This window comes from Rhinopithecus bieti, unplaced genomic scaffold (assembly GCF_001698545.2).
Source record: "Rhinopithecus bieti isolate Rb0 unplaced genomic scaffold, ASM169854v2 scaffold_25304, whole genome shotgun sequence".
Taxonomy (NCBI): domain Eukaryota; kingdom Metazoa; phylum Chordata; class Mammalia; order Primates; family Cercopithecidae; genus Rhinopithecus; species Rhinopithecus bieti.
Window position 1 is genome coordinate 293,805 of NW_016811568.1, and position 14,290 is coordinate 308,094.

The 14,290-nt window shown below is 52.7% G+C and overlaps 1 protein-coding gene across 2 annotated transcripts in view; it reads right to left on the minus strand.

The window, feature by feature from the left end:
• The window catches only part of CENPM (centromere protein M), a 10,094-nt gene extending 2,519 nt beyond the window's left edge, over window positions 1-7,575 (minus strand). Inside the window, exons 1-5 of one of the 2 annotated variants that reach the window (XM_017894116.1) lie at window positions 7,431-7,575; window positions 6,828-6,907; window positions 6,333-6,425; window positions 4,989-5,068; window positions 3,399-3,490 (exon numbers count right to left, since the gene is read on the minus strand). In XM_017894116.1, the coding sequence (XP_017749605.1) occupies window positions 3,399-3,490; window positions 4,989-5,068; window positions 6,333-6,425; window positions 6,828-6,907; window positions 7,431-7,487 (402 nt within the window). In that variant the 5' untranslated portion in view covers window positions 7,488-7,575. Of the gene's footprint in view, window positions 1-3,398; window positions 3,491-4,988; window positions 5,069-6,332; window positions 6,426-6,827; window positions 6,908-7,235; window positions 7,365-7,430 lie in introns of those variants that run through there. The other variant, XM_017894117.1, reaches the window with a different exon arrangement.
• Window positions 7,576-14,290: the final 6,715 nt, after the last annotated feature.

The following is a 14,290-nucleotide window of genomic DNA, read 5'->3' on the forward strand; positions in this document are numbered from 1 at the left end:
AAAAAAAAAAAAAAAAAAAAAAGCCTCCAGACCTGTCTATTTCTGCTCTAGTTTCCCTTCAGCCCATTCTCCTCCCAGCAGCCAAACGGGTCCATTTAAAACCCAAGTCAGGCCACGTCCCTCCCTGGCTCCGAGCCCTCCAGCAGCTCCCCACCAGGCTCCACTGATCCAGCCCCACCATTCCTGATTTCTACACCCCAACCCGTCCTTTGCTGTTGTGCTGCAGTCACCCAGGCCTCCCTGCCAGACCTTGAGCACACCAGGCAAGTCCCACACTCGACCCATGCACTTGCTGTTCTTCCTGCCACGAGGTATCTCCATGGCCTGCCCGCCTACTTCCTTCAGGTCTTTATTTATTTAAAAGTCCTGTTTGCAGGGGCGTTCCCTGGTCACCCTGCCTAACTCTTGCCTGTTTACCACCACCTGACACGCCACGCCTCCACTTTCCAGCACATCATTTACCCTGTTTGCGTTTCCTTGACTAGAACAAAGCTGGGGCTTTTTTTGTTTTGTTTTGAGACAGAGTCTCGCTTTGTCACCCAGTGCAGTGGCACCATCTTGGCTCACTGCAACCTCTGCCTCCCAGGTTCAAGTGATTCTTGTGCCTCAGTCCCCTGAGTAGCTGGGATTACAGGTGCGTGCCACCATGCCCAGCTAATTTTTGTATTTTTAGTAAATACTGGGTTTCACCATGTTGGCCAGGCTGGTCTGAAACTCCTGACCTCAGGTGATCCTCCCACGTCGGCCTCCCTGGGATTAGAGGTGTGAGCTACAGCGCCCAGCAGGAAGCTGGGGTTTTTGACTGTTTTGTTCGGTGCTGTGTCCCTGGAGCCTAGAACAGTGCTTGGCACCACAGAAACTCAGGAAGTGTTAATAAATCCTCTCACTCTAAGTTTGGTGGCCTTTGTTCCCAAAATCTATCTCCAGGCTGCTGAGGCTCAGGGTCCACAACCTGCCTCCTGAAGCAGCCTCGACCCAGCCTCCTGCCTCTGGCCAGGCTTCCTCCAATCCACGTCACTCCAGAGACGTGACCTAAATGCCCAGGTCTGACCACAGTCATGACTTTGCCCATGACATCCAGGAAGAAATGACCTAATTCTACCGCCAGGCTCCCAAAGCTCAGCAAATCCTTCTGCTGTTGCATGTGTTACATGTCTGCTTATTTCATGAGATTCTGAGAGAAGAGGGCCAATATCTGAGTCATTTGTGTTCCCAGGGCCCAGCACAGAGCCCTACCAGCAGACCTAGGCAATTATCTCACTGGGCCAATCACACACCTTCCTGTATTGCCTCATCAATGAAACGGGGCCGGTAATTCCTGCCACGCAAAGGCCTCAAGATACATGGTGGGGTTCAAACTCAATTATTCAAAAGAGTGTTCTGAAGAGGACAACACCAGCATGAAGAGGGAGGCCTGTTCAAACCCTGGGTGCTCCATCTGAGGGATGCAGGCCTATGTTCTGAGCAGGCATTTCTGCAGCTCCTGCTGCAGCTAGAACCAGGCTGGGGCCTCCTGCTTCCTGCCCAGGCCATGAAAGAACCCAGGCCCTGGTCTGGCCCGCCACCTCATGGCCACAGACAGAATTGCACCACTCGTCACAAGGTGAGCAGGCACCACTGTCCCCCACTAGCACCTGAACTATGGAGCAAAGATCGTGATTCCCCTTTAGAGATGAGAAAACTAATGCTCTGTGGCAGGCAAAGTGACCTAATCAAGGTCACATGGTCAGGAGGCTAGGAAAGGAGAACAGCTGGCTCTACCCCTCACTCATGAGCTGTGTGACCCTGAGCAAGTCGCCTCATCTCTCTGGGAGGAAAGCCTGGCAGGGGAAGGCACTTCAGGTGTGCCCAGGCCTTAGGGTCCCATCTATGAGATCAGAGTGCTGGTCTGGTCAGGCGCTCGAAAAGTAGTCATCAAATAGGAAAACAAATGCATGAAAGAGTCAAATGTGTATGGTGATCGATGCATCGACCGAGGGGCAGGCCTAACGGCTGCTGCCACATGAGGCAGTGATGAGACCTGCCCAATCCTAATGTGATATGAAAACATCCCCATTTCTACTGGCGACAGCCACAGACTGCTATCCTCTGAATTCTGCCCTTAGACCAGAGGAGTGCCGAAACCAGGATAAGAGACCCCGGTCTAGACTGTGGCGACGGATTGGTGGTGACAGATCGTGTGCTCACTCGGTTCTCCCTGCATTTCATCACTTTGCTTTTGGTAACAGGCACAAGACCCAGAACAAAGCAGAAACACAACTCTTCAAAATGTATCTCAAAACCAATGAATAGGTTTCCAAAGGAATGGAGCAGGCCTGGCGCGTGGGTGTGGCAGTGTGGGCCCTGGGGCCCCTCAGTAGACCCCTCGGGGGGAACACATCAACTCCTGCTGAGGCCTCTGTAGCAAAAAGTCATCAGGATTTATCCTGCATAAAAAGGGGCTAAAGGCCAGGCACGGTGGCTCATGCCTGTAATCCCAGCACTTTGGGAGGCTAAAGTGGGAGGGTCGCTTGAGGCCAAGAGTTCAAGACCAGTGTGGGGAACACAGCAAGACCTCATCTCTACATTAAAAAGTAAATAAATAAATAAATAAATAAATACTTAGCTAGGTGCGGTGGTGCACGCTTGTAGTCCTACTTACTCAGTAGGCTGAGGTGGGAGGTTCACTTGAGCCCAGGAGCTCGAGTCTGCAGTGAGCCATGATCACACCACTGCACTCCAGCCTGGGCAACAGAGCAAGATCTTATCTAAAACAACAACAACAACAACAAAAAGGCTACTTTCCTACCCCTCATGATTAGTTTCACCTTGTGGGAGACACCAACAGAATCCAGTCGGGGCAGAACACCCTACATATCCATCCAACCATCTACCCGCCCATCCAACAAACACCCCTACCGCCTGCTGGGTACCCTGGCTTGGGATGGGACCAGACAAGGTCTGAAATACAGAGAGTTAAGGGCAAATCAGGCATTCTGACTCCCAGGGGACACAAGGATGCACCAGTTAATGAGACGGACATACGCCTGGCCTCAATCATTTACACCCCAGCAGGAGAGTAGACTCACAAATACATACACATAAGACTTAGTTATAACTAAGCATGCAGAAACTCAGCAAAAGGAAAAGCAGGGCAGCACGTGCTAGAGCCTGGCATATAACATGCACTCCCGCTTCACACCTGTGTACTCCAAGGCTCAGGGTGACCTGCCCAGGTCACAGCCAGTAAGCAGAAACGCCAGGACTCAAACCAGGATCCTGTGTCTCCCTCCACTTCAGAAGCTGCCTCGCTCGGATACTGAGTCCTTTGATAACCATTCCCGACGTGCCCACTGTGTGCTGACCACCCTTTCCCTGCACCCGAGTGTAGTGTTGGTCTCTGTGATCAGCATGCTCACCTCCAGGTCACAGTAGAGCAGGGGGCTTTGGTAGGTGTGGGCCAGCTTCACCACGGTGTGCCGGTGAATGCTGCAGTAGCTCTCCCGCCCAGCTGGAAAGAAGTCATGAGTGTTATAGCTGCAATCTCTACCTTGCTGGCTGGAATTCAGGAAGTGCTGGGCAGAGTCACTCACTTCCCCACTCTTTGGCTCAGTTTCTTTCTAGTTGTGAGGGTGACAGTCCTATTCTACTTTCTTTTCTAGGTAGTCAAGAATATCAAATTAGACAATGAAGATAATAATAGCTCCTACCCCACTGAGTCACTCTAGAATCAGTGAGTTGACATCTAGAAATTGCTTGACCTGCATTTGCTCACCAATGCTTCTTGAGAATTATCTGTGCCGTGCCAGGCACTCTGCTCAAGGAGCTAACAGTTCAGCCGGAAGGACAGACAGGCCAGACACCTCACGCATGCCGCAGTGACACCGGGGCTGAGTTTTGAGGTATTCGTAGGGGTTAGCAAGATAAAGAAGAGGAAACGTATTTGAGAGAAGCCTAGAGTAAACAAAAAGAGACGGGCCGGCCGGGTGCGGTGGCTCACACCTGTAATCCCACCACTTTGGGAGGCCGAGGCGGGCGGATACCTGAGGTCAGGAGTTCAAGACTAGCCTGGCCAACACGGAGAAACTCCATCTCTACTAAAATACAAAAATTAGCTGGGCATGATGGCAGGTGCCTGTAATCCCAGCTACTCGGGAGGCTAAGATGGGAGAATCGCTTGAACCCTGGAGACGGTGGTTGCACTGAGCTGAGATCATGCCACAGCACTCCAGCCTGGGCGGCTGAGCAAGACTCCAACTCAAAAAAAAAAAAGGACGGGCCCTGCAACAGGACTTACCTAGGTGTGAACCTCGGCTCTACCACTTTTTATCTAGGTGCCCTGGGCAACTTAACCTCATGACCCTAAAACGGAGGTAATAATACCTACCTCAAACATTAATATGAAAACAAAGCAATTACAGTGTCTGCCTCACAGTGAGAGCTCAAAAGAGGTTAGCCATTATTATTTTCACTGTTAATATTACAAAGTCTCAGGAATAGCAGCTGACCCAGAGAAGGAGAGTAACCGGAGATGAGACCAGCCCAGAAGGCAGACGCCAAATTGCAAAGTGCTTTGTGTCTTTAGAGTTTGGATTTTACTGAAAGCCACAGGCAACCACTAGGCAACTCCAAGCAACAGCAGAGTTATCTGCTCACATTCACTCTTAGAAAGGCTGACAACAGGTCAGATTCCAAAGTATGTGTATATGTGTTCTTTCGGTTTTTAAATTTAACTTTGAAGTTCAGGGGTACATGTGCAGATTTGTTATGTAGGTAAACGTGTGTCATCGGGTTTGTTGTACAGATTGTCACCCAGGTATTAAGCCTAGTACTCATGAGTTATTTTTCCTGATCTTCTCCTTTCTCCTGCCCTCCATCCTCCGATAGGCCCCAGTGTGTGTAAAATACATGTTCTTTCTATCACCCAGGGTGCCTCAGCAAGAAGTCTACCCCTGTCCCAGCTTTCCCTTGGCTGGGGGTGGGCAGTAACAGGCGAAGGATGTACTTACCACCTGTGGCGAGGAAACACACCTTCCCCAAGAAGAAGCTGGCATCCACATGGCGCAGGGACTCCTCGGTGTTCTGGAGGCTGGGGTGGCCAGGCCAGGGTGAGAAAACACACCAGAGAACAAAACTTTACAACAGAGAAAGCAGAAGCCCTTGCTTCTCTGATCCTAGAGGCCAGAGAATGACAAGAGGGTGACATTCTCTGGAGAAATACTTTGTCCTTTTTTTTTGAGATGGAGTTTCACTGTCACCAAGGCTGGAATGCAGTAGTGCGATCTTGGCTCACTGCAAGCTCCGCCTCCTGGGTTCAAGTGATTCTCCTGCCTCAGCCTCCTGAGTAGCTGGGATTACAGGTGCCTGCCACCATGCTCGGCTAATTTTTGTATTTTTAGTAGAGACAGGGTTTGCCATGTTGGCCAGGCTCGTCTCAAACTCCTGACCTCAAGTGATCCACCGGTCTTGGCCTCCCAAAGTGGCATGAGCCACCACGCCCCATTATGTCCTTTAATGTGTTTTTAAAAATAATTCCAATTTTTATTTTAGATTCAGGGGGTACATGTACAGGTTTATTACACGGGTATACCATGGGGTACTGAGGCTTGGGGTACAACTGATCCCATCGCCCAGGTACTGAGCATAGGATCTAATAGTTTTTCAATCGTTGCCCCTTCCTCTTTCCCTGCTCTAGTAGTCCCCAGTGTCTATTGTTGCCGTCTTTGTGTCCATGAGGACCCCATGTTTAGCCCCCACTTACAAGTGAGAACATGTAGTACTTGATTTTCTGCTCCTGTGTTAATTCACTTAGCATAATGGCCTCCAGCTGCATCCAGGTTGCCGCAAAGGTTACGCTTTCATTCTTTATTATAGGTGGACTTTAATTTTTTTTTTTTTTTTTTTTTTTTTTGAGACAGAGTCTCACTCTGTTGCCCAGGCTGGAGTGCAGTGGCCCGATCTCGGCTCACTGCAACCTCCACCTCCTGGGTTCAAGCAATTCTGCCTCAGCCTCCGGAGTAGCTGAGACTACAGGCACAAGCCACCACGCCCGGCTAATGTTTTGCATTTTAGTAGAGACGGGGTTTCACCGTGTTGCCCTGGCTGGTCTCAGGCAATCTGCCCACCTCGGCCTCCCAAAGTGCTGGGATTACAGGTGTGAGCCACTGTGCCTGGCCGTTGTGTCTTTTAAACATTGTGCACTGGCCACTGCCTCCTCTTTCCTCACCCTATAGGATTGACCTCAGACAGCCTCTCCCATCCTCACCACTTCCATCACAAGTTAGGTCACTGTCCCAGCACACTTCTGAGCCAGGCCTGCCTAAGCCCTGCCTGCCCCTTCCTCTGGCTCTCACCTGTATTTGCTGTGAAGATTAACCACAAACACGATCAGGTCAATTCGGGGCCGATTCACACTGGAGGGCAAAGGGAGGGACTTTGCCAAGTGGCTGAAAAACAGGAAATTGCAGGACTCAACCGTACCGCCTTCACAGCGACCGTTTAAATGCTGCCCTTCATGGGGAAAGAGGCCGTCAAGGGTTCCCCACCTTATCCTAGCCACCCGAGGCTCTTGCGGCCACAACTCCTTGGGCCAGCACAGAGGCAGGGCAGGGCTGGTCCTATTCAGATTACTCCTGTCTGATTCCCTCTGCCAGAAAGGGCCTCTGTTTAGTCACCACCTCGGCAAGGGGAGATTGGGATATAAGACGGCATGGGACTAGCCAGCTACGCTGCATGCTGGGAGAAGGACCACCCTCAGAGGAGGGGGCGCTGGGCTTCGGGGTTTAGCAGCTAGGACTGAATCCCTCTGGAGAGACACGTGGGCCCAGGCCACAGCCGCGGCTACTTACACCTTCAGCTCGGAGGCGCAGTCCTCCTTTAGCATCGAGTCCGCCAGCTGCTGCAGAAGAGCATCCTCCGTGCCTACCAGCTGCGCAGGGAGAGAGAGCGGACCTTCGAGACCTAGGCACAGCACCCCCTGGGGAGGGCCTGGCCCTCCGACCCACTCCCGGGGAGATCGGGCCGGCGCCAGCAGGCGGCTCGGAGGACATTTCCCGAGAAGTGGAGCCCGCGAGGCGGCACGGGCTGGGGTCCTGAGGTTTGGACCCGCTGCAGGCCTGTAGGCACCGCACTCTCTACTACCCGATCCTCGTTTCGACCGCCGGCCTCTCCAGGAAGCCAGACCCCCAGACGCGGAAAAACCAAATCCAGGCGCGGGAACCTGCTAATCAGAAGATGGGAAAGGGCCCGCCGAGCACCTATTGGTGGGTGCGTCTCTCAACCTTAGAGAGCGGCTACTCCGATTGGTTCAGAACGTGGCTCTCCGCCTTTTCCCCGTCCCGCTACGGTAGCGCTCGCTGGCTCGGCGCCTTAGGGAGCTCAGTTGACCTAGTGGCTGAAGCGCCGCCCAGGAGGTAAAGGTCGGCGGGGGAAGCGAGGCCGCCGGCACCTACCAAGATGGTGGCCGTGTTCAGGCCGGGCAGCTTGTCCAGCGGCCTCAACACCGACATCACAGCCTTAAGGCCGACCGCCGCTCCTGCGGTGCGCGCCGATCTTTCAAACCGCACTGAGTCCCGCCTCTAGAGCGCGGCCTGGTGGCACGTGCCTCCTTATAGGCGGGGCTTCGCGGGACGGGACTGGGCCTCTTAAAGGAACCGAACCTTAATCTCCTTTTCTGAGGGGCGTTCCAGCACCACCCATGGAACACGTGGTAGACAGGCCTTTTGTTCCATGCTCCACAGTAAGCAGATTTTTAGTGATTGCTTTATGCACTTTCGTTCATTCATGCTCATACACAGTACTTTTTTTTTTTTGAGATGGAGTCTCGCTCTGTGGCCCAGGCAGGAGTGCAATGTGCGCGATCTCGGTTCACTGCAACCTCTGCCTCCCGGGTTTAAGCGATTCTCCTGCCTCAGCCTCCAGAGGAGCTGGGATTACAGGCGTGCGTTACCACGCCTGACTTATTTTTGTATTTTTAGTAAAGATGGGATTTCTCCAGCTTGCCCAGCCTAGTCTCAAACTCCTGGCCTCAAGTGATCCGCCCGCCTTGGCCTCCTGAAGTGCTGAGATTACAGACGTGAGCCACCGTGCCTGGCCTTTTTTTTTTTTTTCCTGAGTTGGAGTGTCACTCTGTTGCCCAGGCTGGAGTATAGTGACATGATCATAGCTCACTACAGCTTCAAACTCCTGGGCTCAAGTAATCTTCCTGGCTTAGCCTCCTGAGTAGCTGGAACTACAGGCAAGTGCCACCAAGTGGATCTGGCCATGTTGCCCAGGCGGCTCTTAAACTACTGGCCTCAAGCAGTCCTCCTGCTTCAGCCTCCTGAATAGCTGGGACTACCGGTGCACATCAGCAGGCCCTGCCAATTGACTGCTTTTATAGTGAGTGGTAAGCATGCTGTTCTTTGTCAGGTGGAAGACTTTAGCTCATCTTTCAAGGTTCCTTGCTGCAAACGCAGCCTGGGTACAGAGCTGTCAGGGTCTTGCTTTCTTGGCATACCCAGAAAGAACATGCAGGGACGCCCAGGGCCCACTGTGAACTGGTTCTCCCAACAGTTATATAGTAACTTGTTAATTGTCTCTCCATCTAAAACGTAAGAAACAAGCGGTTAGAGACTTTGTCACTTTGTATGTCCAGCACTCTAAAAGTGCCTGGTATGTCATAGTTAATAAATATTTGTTGAGTGAATAGATGGATTACATTCATCCATTCATTCTCAGCAGTCATTTATTCATCATTTCCTACGCCCAGACCCAATGCCCCGCCCTGGGAAGACAGTTGAATCAGACATTATTGATTAAACTTAGTGTGATGAGGGTGGGATAGACAATGATGACAGTGTGCTCATTGTTGTAATATCTGGGAGACCAGAGACCCTGTCTAGCCTAAATCCTTCAAACTGCAGACTAAACTAACTATGTCTTGCTCGGAAAGATCAGGAAGTAAATGGCCCCATAGAACCCCTGCCCTCAGCACAGACAGGGCTTTGATTCCTCATGGCATGGGATGTGGAGAGGACTTCCTGAAAATCAAGTACTAGTAGGCACTATGACAAGAAAATAAAGCAAGCTGAACGCCGTGGCTCACGCCTGTAACCCAGCACTTTGGGAGACTGAGGCGGGTGAATCATTTGAGTCTGGGAGTTTGAGGCCAGCCTAGGCAATATAGTGAGACCTCAACTCTACAAAAAAAATTTAAAATTAGCTGAGCAGGCTGGGCACGGTGGTTCACGCCTGTAATCCTAGCATTTTGGGAGGCTGAGGCAGGCGGATCACCTGACATCAGGAGTTTGAGACCAGCCTGACCAGCATGGAGAAACCCCGTCAGTACTACTAAAAATACAAAATTAGCCAGACGTGGTGGTACATGCCTGTAATCCCAGCTACTCGGGAGGCTGTGGCAGGAGAATTGCTTGAACTCGGGAGGCAGAGGTTGCGGTGAGCTGAGATTGCACCATTGCACTCCAGCCTGGGCAACAAGAGCGAAACTCCATCTCAAAAATAATAATAATAGGCCGGGCGCGGTGGCTCACACCTGTCACACCTGTAATTTCAGCACTGTCGTTGGGAGGCTGGGCAGCGATCACAAGGTCCAGCGGAGACTGATGCCCATCCTGGCACCAACATGCGTGAACCCTGGTGTCCTTACTAAAATACAAAAATTAACTTGGTGCGGTGGCTCACGCCTGCTAATCCAGCACTTTGGGAGGGCCCCAAGGGGAGATCACGACGGTCAGGGTTCAAGACCAGGGCCTGGGGCGGCAACATGCTGAAGCCCTCATCGTCTTTTTACTAAATAATACCAAAACTAGCTCTGGGCATGGTGGGCACGTGCCTGTGATCCCCAGACTACTTGCAGGCTGAGGCCAGGAGATTCGACTTGAACCCAGCGCGACCGTTGGTGTAAGCCAAGACGCGCCAACTGCCCTCAGCCTGGCCTGCGAGCAAGCGCGCGGGTTGCCGGCGCGGGCGCGCGAGAAGAAAGCAAAAATTAGCTGGGCGTGGTGGTGTGTGCCTGTCATCTTAGCTACTCGGAGGCTGAGGCAGGAGAATCGCTTGAACCAGGGAGTCAGAGGTTGTAGTGGGCCAAGTGCACTCCAAGGGCACCAGTGCACTCCAGCCTGGTGACAGAGCAAGGCTCCGTCTCAAAAAATAATAATAATAATGATAATTTTTAAAATTATTATAAATAACTCCAGCCCGGGCAACAGAGCGAGACTCCATCTCAAAAAAAAAAATTATTATAAATAAACAAATAACATTAGCTGAGCATGGTAGTATGCACCTTTGGTTCCAATTACTCAGAAGGCTGAGGTGGGAGAATCACTTGAACCGGGGAGGCAGAGGTTGCAGTGAGCCCAGACCACGCCACTCCACTTCAGCCTGGGTGACGGAGTGAGACCCTGTCTCAAAAAAAAAAAAAAAAAAAAAAAAATGGGGGGCAAAGGGGCCCCCCCCTTTAATCCCACCCCCCCCCCCTTTGGGAGGCCAAGGCAGGTGGATCACCTGAGGTCAGGAGTTCAAGACCAGCCTGACCAACATGGTGAAACCCCGTCTCCACTGAAAATACAAAATTAGCCAGGTGTGGTGGCGCATGCCTGCAATCCCAGCTACTTGGGAGGCTGAGGCAGCAGAATTGCTTGAACCTGGGAGGTGGAGGTTGCAATGAGCTGAGATTATGCCAATGTACTCTGGCCCAGGCAACAAGAGCAAAACTCCATCACAAAAACAAAAAACAAACAAACAAATTAGCCGGGTGTGGTGGTGGTGGCAGGCGCCTGTAATCCCAGCTACTTGGGAGGCTGAGGCAGGAGAATCGCTTGAACCTGGGAGGCGGAGGTTGCAGTGAGCTGAGATCGCACCACTGCACTCCAGCATGGGCAACAGTGCGAGACTCCACCTCAAAAAAAAAAAAAAAAAGAAGAAGAAGATGAACTAAAGCTGACTGGGAGAAGAGATGGATGGGAGGATGGGAGGAGGCTACTTTAGAGCAGGGAGGCCTGCCTAAGGTGACATTTGAGCAGATGTCTGAATTCAGTGAGAGAGGGGCCCATTAAGTATGATGAAGAAGAGGCCTCAGGCAGAAGGCAGTGCAAGTGGAAAGCCCCTGAGTGGGAAGCACTTCCAAGGCGTAGCAAGGAGGCCGGTGGCTGTGGCAGGTAGAGTAAGAAGAACAGGGGAGGAGGTGAAGCCACGGAGGTGATTGAGCTCCCGGAGACTGAGGCCCTTAGAGAGTGGTGGGCTGGGAAAAGACTTTGGACTCTGGTGGGGACTTTTCAGGAGGGGCCGGGCTGAGACCCAATCCGCCAGTGTGTGCTGAGCGCCTGCCCTGGGGACCCTGGTCCCAGAGGAGCCAAACTGCTTCAGGGAGTTACTACTGGTAACGAGAAACAAGGCACTGTAGTGGGAGAGGCCATTGGGGAGCAGCCAGGAGCAGCAGGAACCCAGGGGAAGCTGCCCTGTGTCCCTGGGGACAGAAAGTAGTTGTGTGTAGGATCCATACGTGATGAAGGGTAGGGATGGGGAGGAGGCCAGATCGAGGCCTGGAGGTTCTTACATCCTGAACACCCAAGCTGGCAGGGTCATCAGAGTCCTCTGGGCCAGTGTTTTTCAAATCAGCTTCTGTGGAGCCCTGGGGAGATGACTTGGGGTCCTGTGAGGGACGGGGGATTCTGAGTGGGTTGGGTCCAGAACCCCCACCCCCACCCTACTACTGAACCGAAGCAACCTCAGCTTTATCTATGTTATGTATTGAGCTTCCCATAAGCTTTTGTGTGAATAAGGAATCAGTGGCTAAAACAATGCCCACAGGCCATGGATCACATACCTTACAGATTTATTGAGGCATAAGGGACACATATAATCAACTACATGTATTTCAAGGGCACAATTTGATAAGTTTGACATATGTATATACTTAAGAAGCCACCATCACCATTAAGACACTGAACATATCCTTCACCCCAAAAAGTTTACTCCTGCCCCTTTGTGATTCTTCCCCCAACTCCTCTGCTCTCCCACCCCAAAATGTTAAAAAGCACTTTGGCCAGGTGATGGCTCATGCCTGTAATCCCAGTACTTTGGGAGGCTGAGGCAGGAGGAGAGCTTGAGGCCAGAAGTTCAAGACCGGCTTGGGCAACGTGGCAAAATCTTGTCTCTACAAAAGCACAAAATCAGCTGGGCATAGTGGCATGCATTTGTGGTCCCAGCTACTCAGAAGGCTGAGGTGGGAGGATCACCTGAGCCCAGGAGGCAGAAGTTGCAGTGAGCCATGATCACACCACTGTGCTCCAGCCTGAGTGAAAGAGCGAGACCTTGTCCTAAAAAACAAAGCAAAAGGCCAGGCGCGGTGGCTCACGCCTGTAATCCCAGCACTTTGGGAGGCTGAGGTGGGCGGATCATGAAATCAGTAGATCGAGACCATCCTGGCCAATATAGTAAACCCTGCCTGTACTAAAATACAAAAAAATTAGCCAGGTGTGGTGGTGTGCACCTGTAGTCCCAGCTCCTTAGGAGGCTGAGGCAGGAGAATTGCTTGAACCCGGGAGGTAGAGGTTGCAGTGAGCCGAGCTTGCGCCATTGCACTCCAGCCTGGCAAACAGAGCGAGATTCTGTCTCAACACAAAACAAAACAAACCCTCTGTGAACTCACAGTCACCCGCCTTGTCCCACATATGCTGGGAAGGACCCATCATACCTGAAGAGCCCCTAGATGGCCCCAGAGGTGTCTGTCGTGGGGGACCTAGGTCCTGAAGCAACCTCACCCAGAGCCTTTCCCCCTGCCCATCCCGAGGTTTCTGGGAACAGATTCCCTAGGGAGGTGGTTCCTGGAAGCCTCTTCCCAGCCACGCCCCATGGGCCCTGGGGGGCCACTCTCTCCTCCTGAGACAAAAGCCCTCAACATGTGGCAGATACCTTGTCTATGGCATAGGGAGAGGGGGAGGATCCACACTTGGGAAGGTGGACCCCACCCCCAACGTCAGCCGCTGGCTTTGAACTCCAGCTCAGTCACTGAGAAGAGGGCTCTGGGAGAAGGAGAAGGCCAGCAGCTTCACCTCTCTGCCTCATCACAAAATGGGGTCTCAACACCAATCCAGCTGGGAGGACTGCAGGAAGTGACATGTGGGGCCAGCTGGCAGATGGGAGCGCTCAATGCCTGTGCTGGCTGTACACCAGCCAGGGGTGCTGTGGGGTAGATGAGGCAGAATGGGGAGGGGCAGCCATTTGCGAGGGTCCTGAAAGCCAGACTAGGGCTCCGACCCTGGCATTGCTACTTTCTTGCTGTGTGACCATGAATGAGAAAAGAGTTAATATAATCAAAGCGTTGAAAACAGTGTCTGGTGCATAGGAAATGTTACATTGAGCCAATGTGTCTGAACTCTCAGACTCAGTCTTGGTTCTTCCTTCTATAACATATGACCCCCTTAGGCTTTACTGGTCACTGATTCTGTGTCCCCACGCACTTGCCAGTTACCCCAGTCTCTCCCTGCTTCCCAAATGGCAAACCATCAAACCCTTAGAGTTATCAGCCGTGGTCCTCTCCTCTCTAGACCCACCAGGCTTGGGGTGCTGCAGCCTGCTGGGTGACTCGCCCTCCCGCACTCCCCCAATCCTGCCGCCCTGTCATCTGCTGTACCACGTGCACAGTACCAGGGATCCAGAAGAGAAGGCTGGTTGCCAGGGCAACGGAAGATAAAGCCCTTGCTCTGCCAGGCTGCTGATTGGTTGAGACAGGTCCCACCTCCTGCCATCCTGAGAGTGGGGGCTAGGGTGAAGCGTCTCTGATGGGCCAGGAGAGGTACCAGGGTGCTGAGCCAGTCCAGGACTGCCCTCTCCTGGCCCACTCAGAGCCCCCGGGTGTGAGAAGCTCTGTCTCCCGTGGGTGGCATTGGCCTTGCCCTATCTCTGCCTCCAGCACCCAGGGCAGCTGCAGATAGCGGTGTCTCTGGGGACAGCAGCTGCGAATGAGTCCACGGGCCGACGCTGAGCTGCTCAGGCTGAGGCGGTGTGCTCAGCGCAGAGCCCCCGGAACTGGCATCTGCAGGGTGTGAGGTGGGTCTTTGGGCACACGGAGGGCACCAAGTGGTGCCAATGGCTTGGGAGGTAGGGAGAGGGGCTCTGCAAACTCACACTGTCTCAGGCAGGACTTTGGCTGAAATGAGGCTGGAAAATTCCATATAGATCATCTGGTAACCCCATCCCCACCCTGTCACTGTGCACAGGGGACCCTGAGGCCCAGAGAGGGTGAAGAAGGGGCCAAGGTCACACAGGAGGCCAGTGTGTGTATTGCTTTTCCACCTAGGTCAGTTCCCTG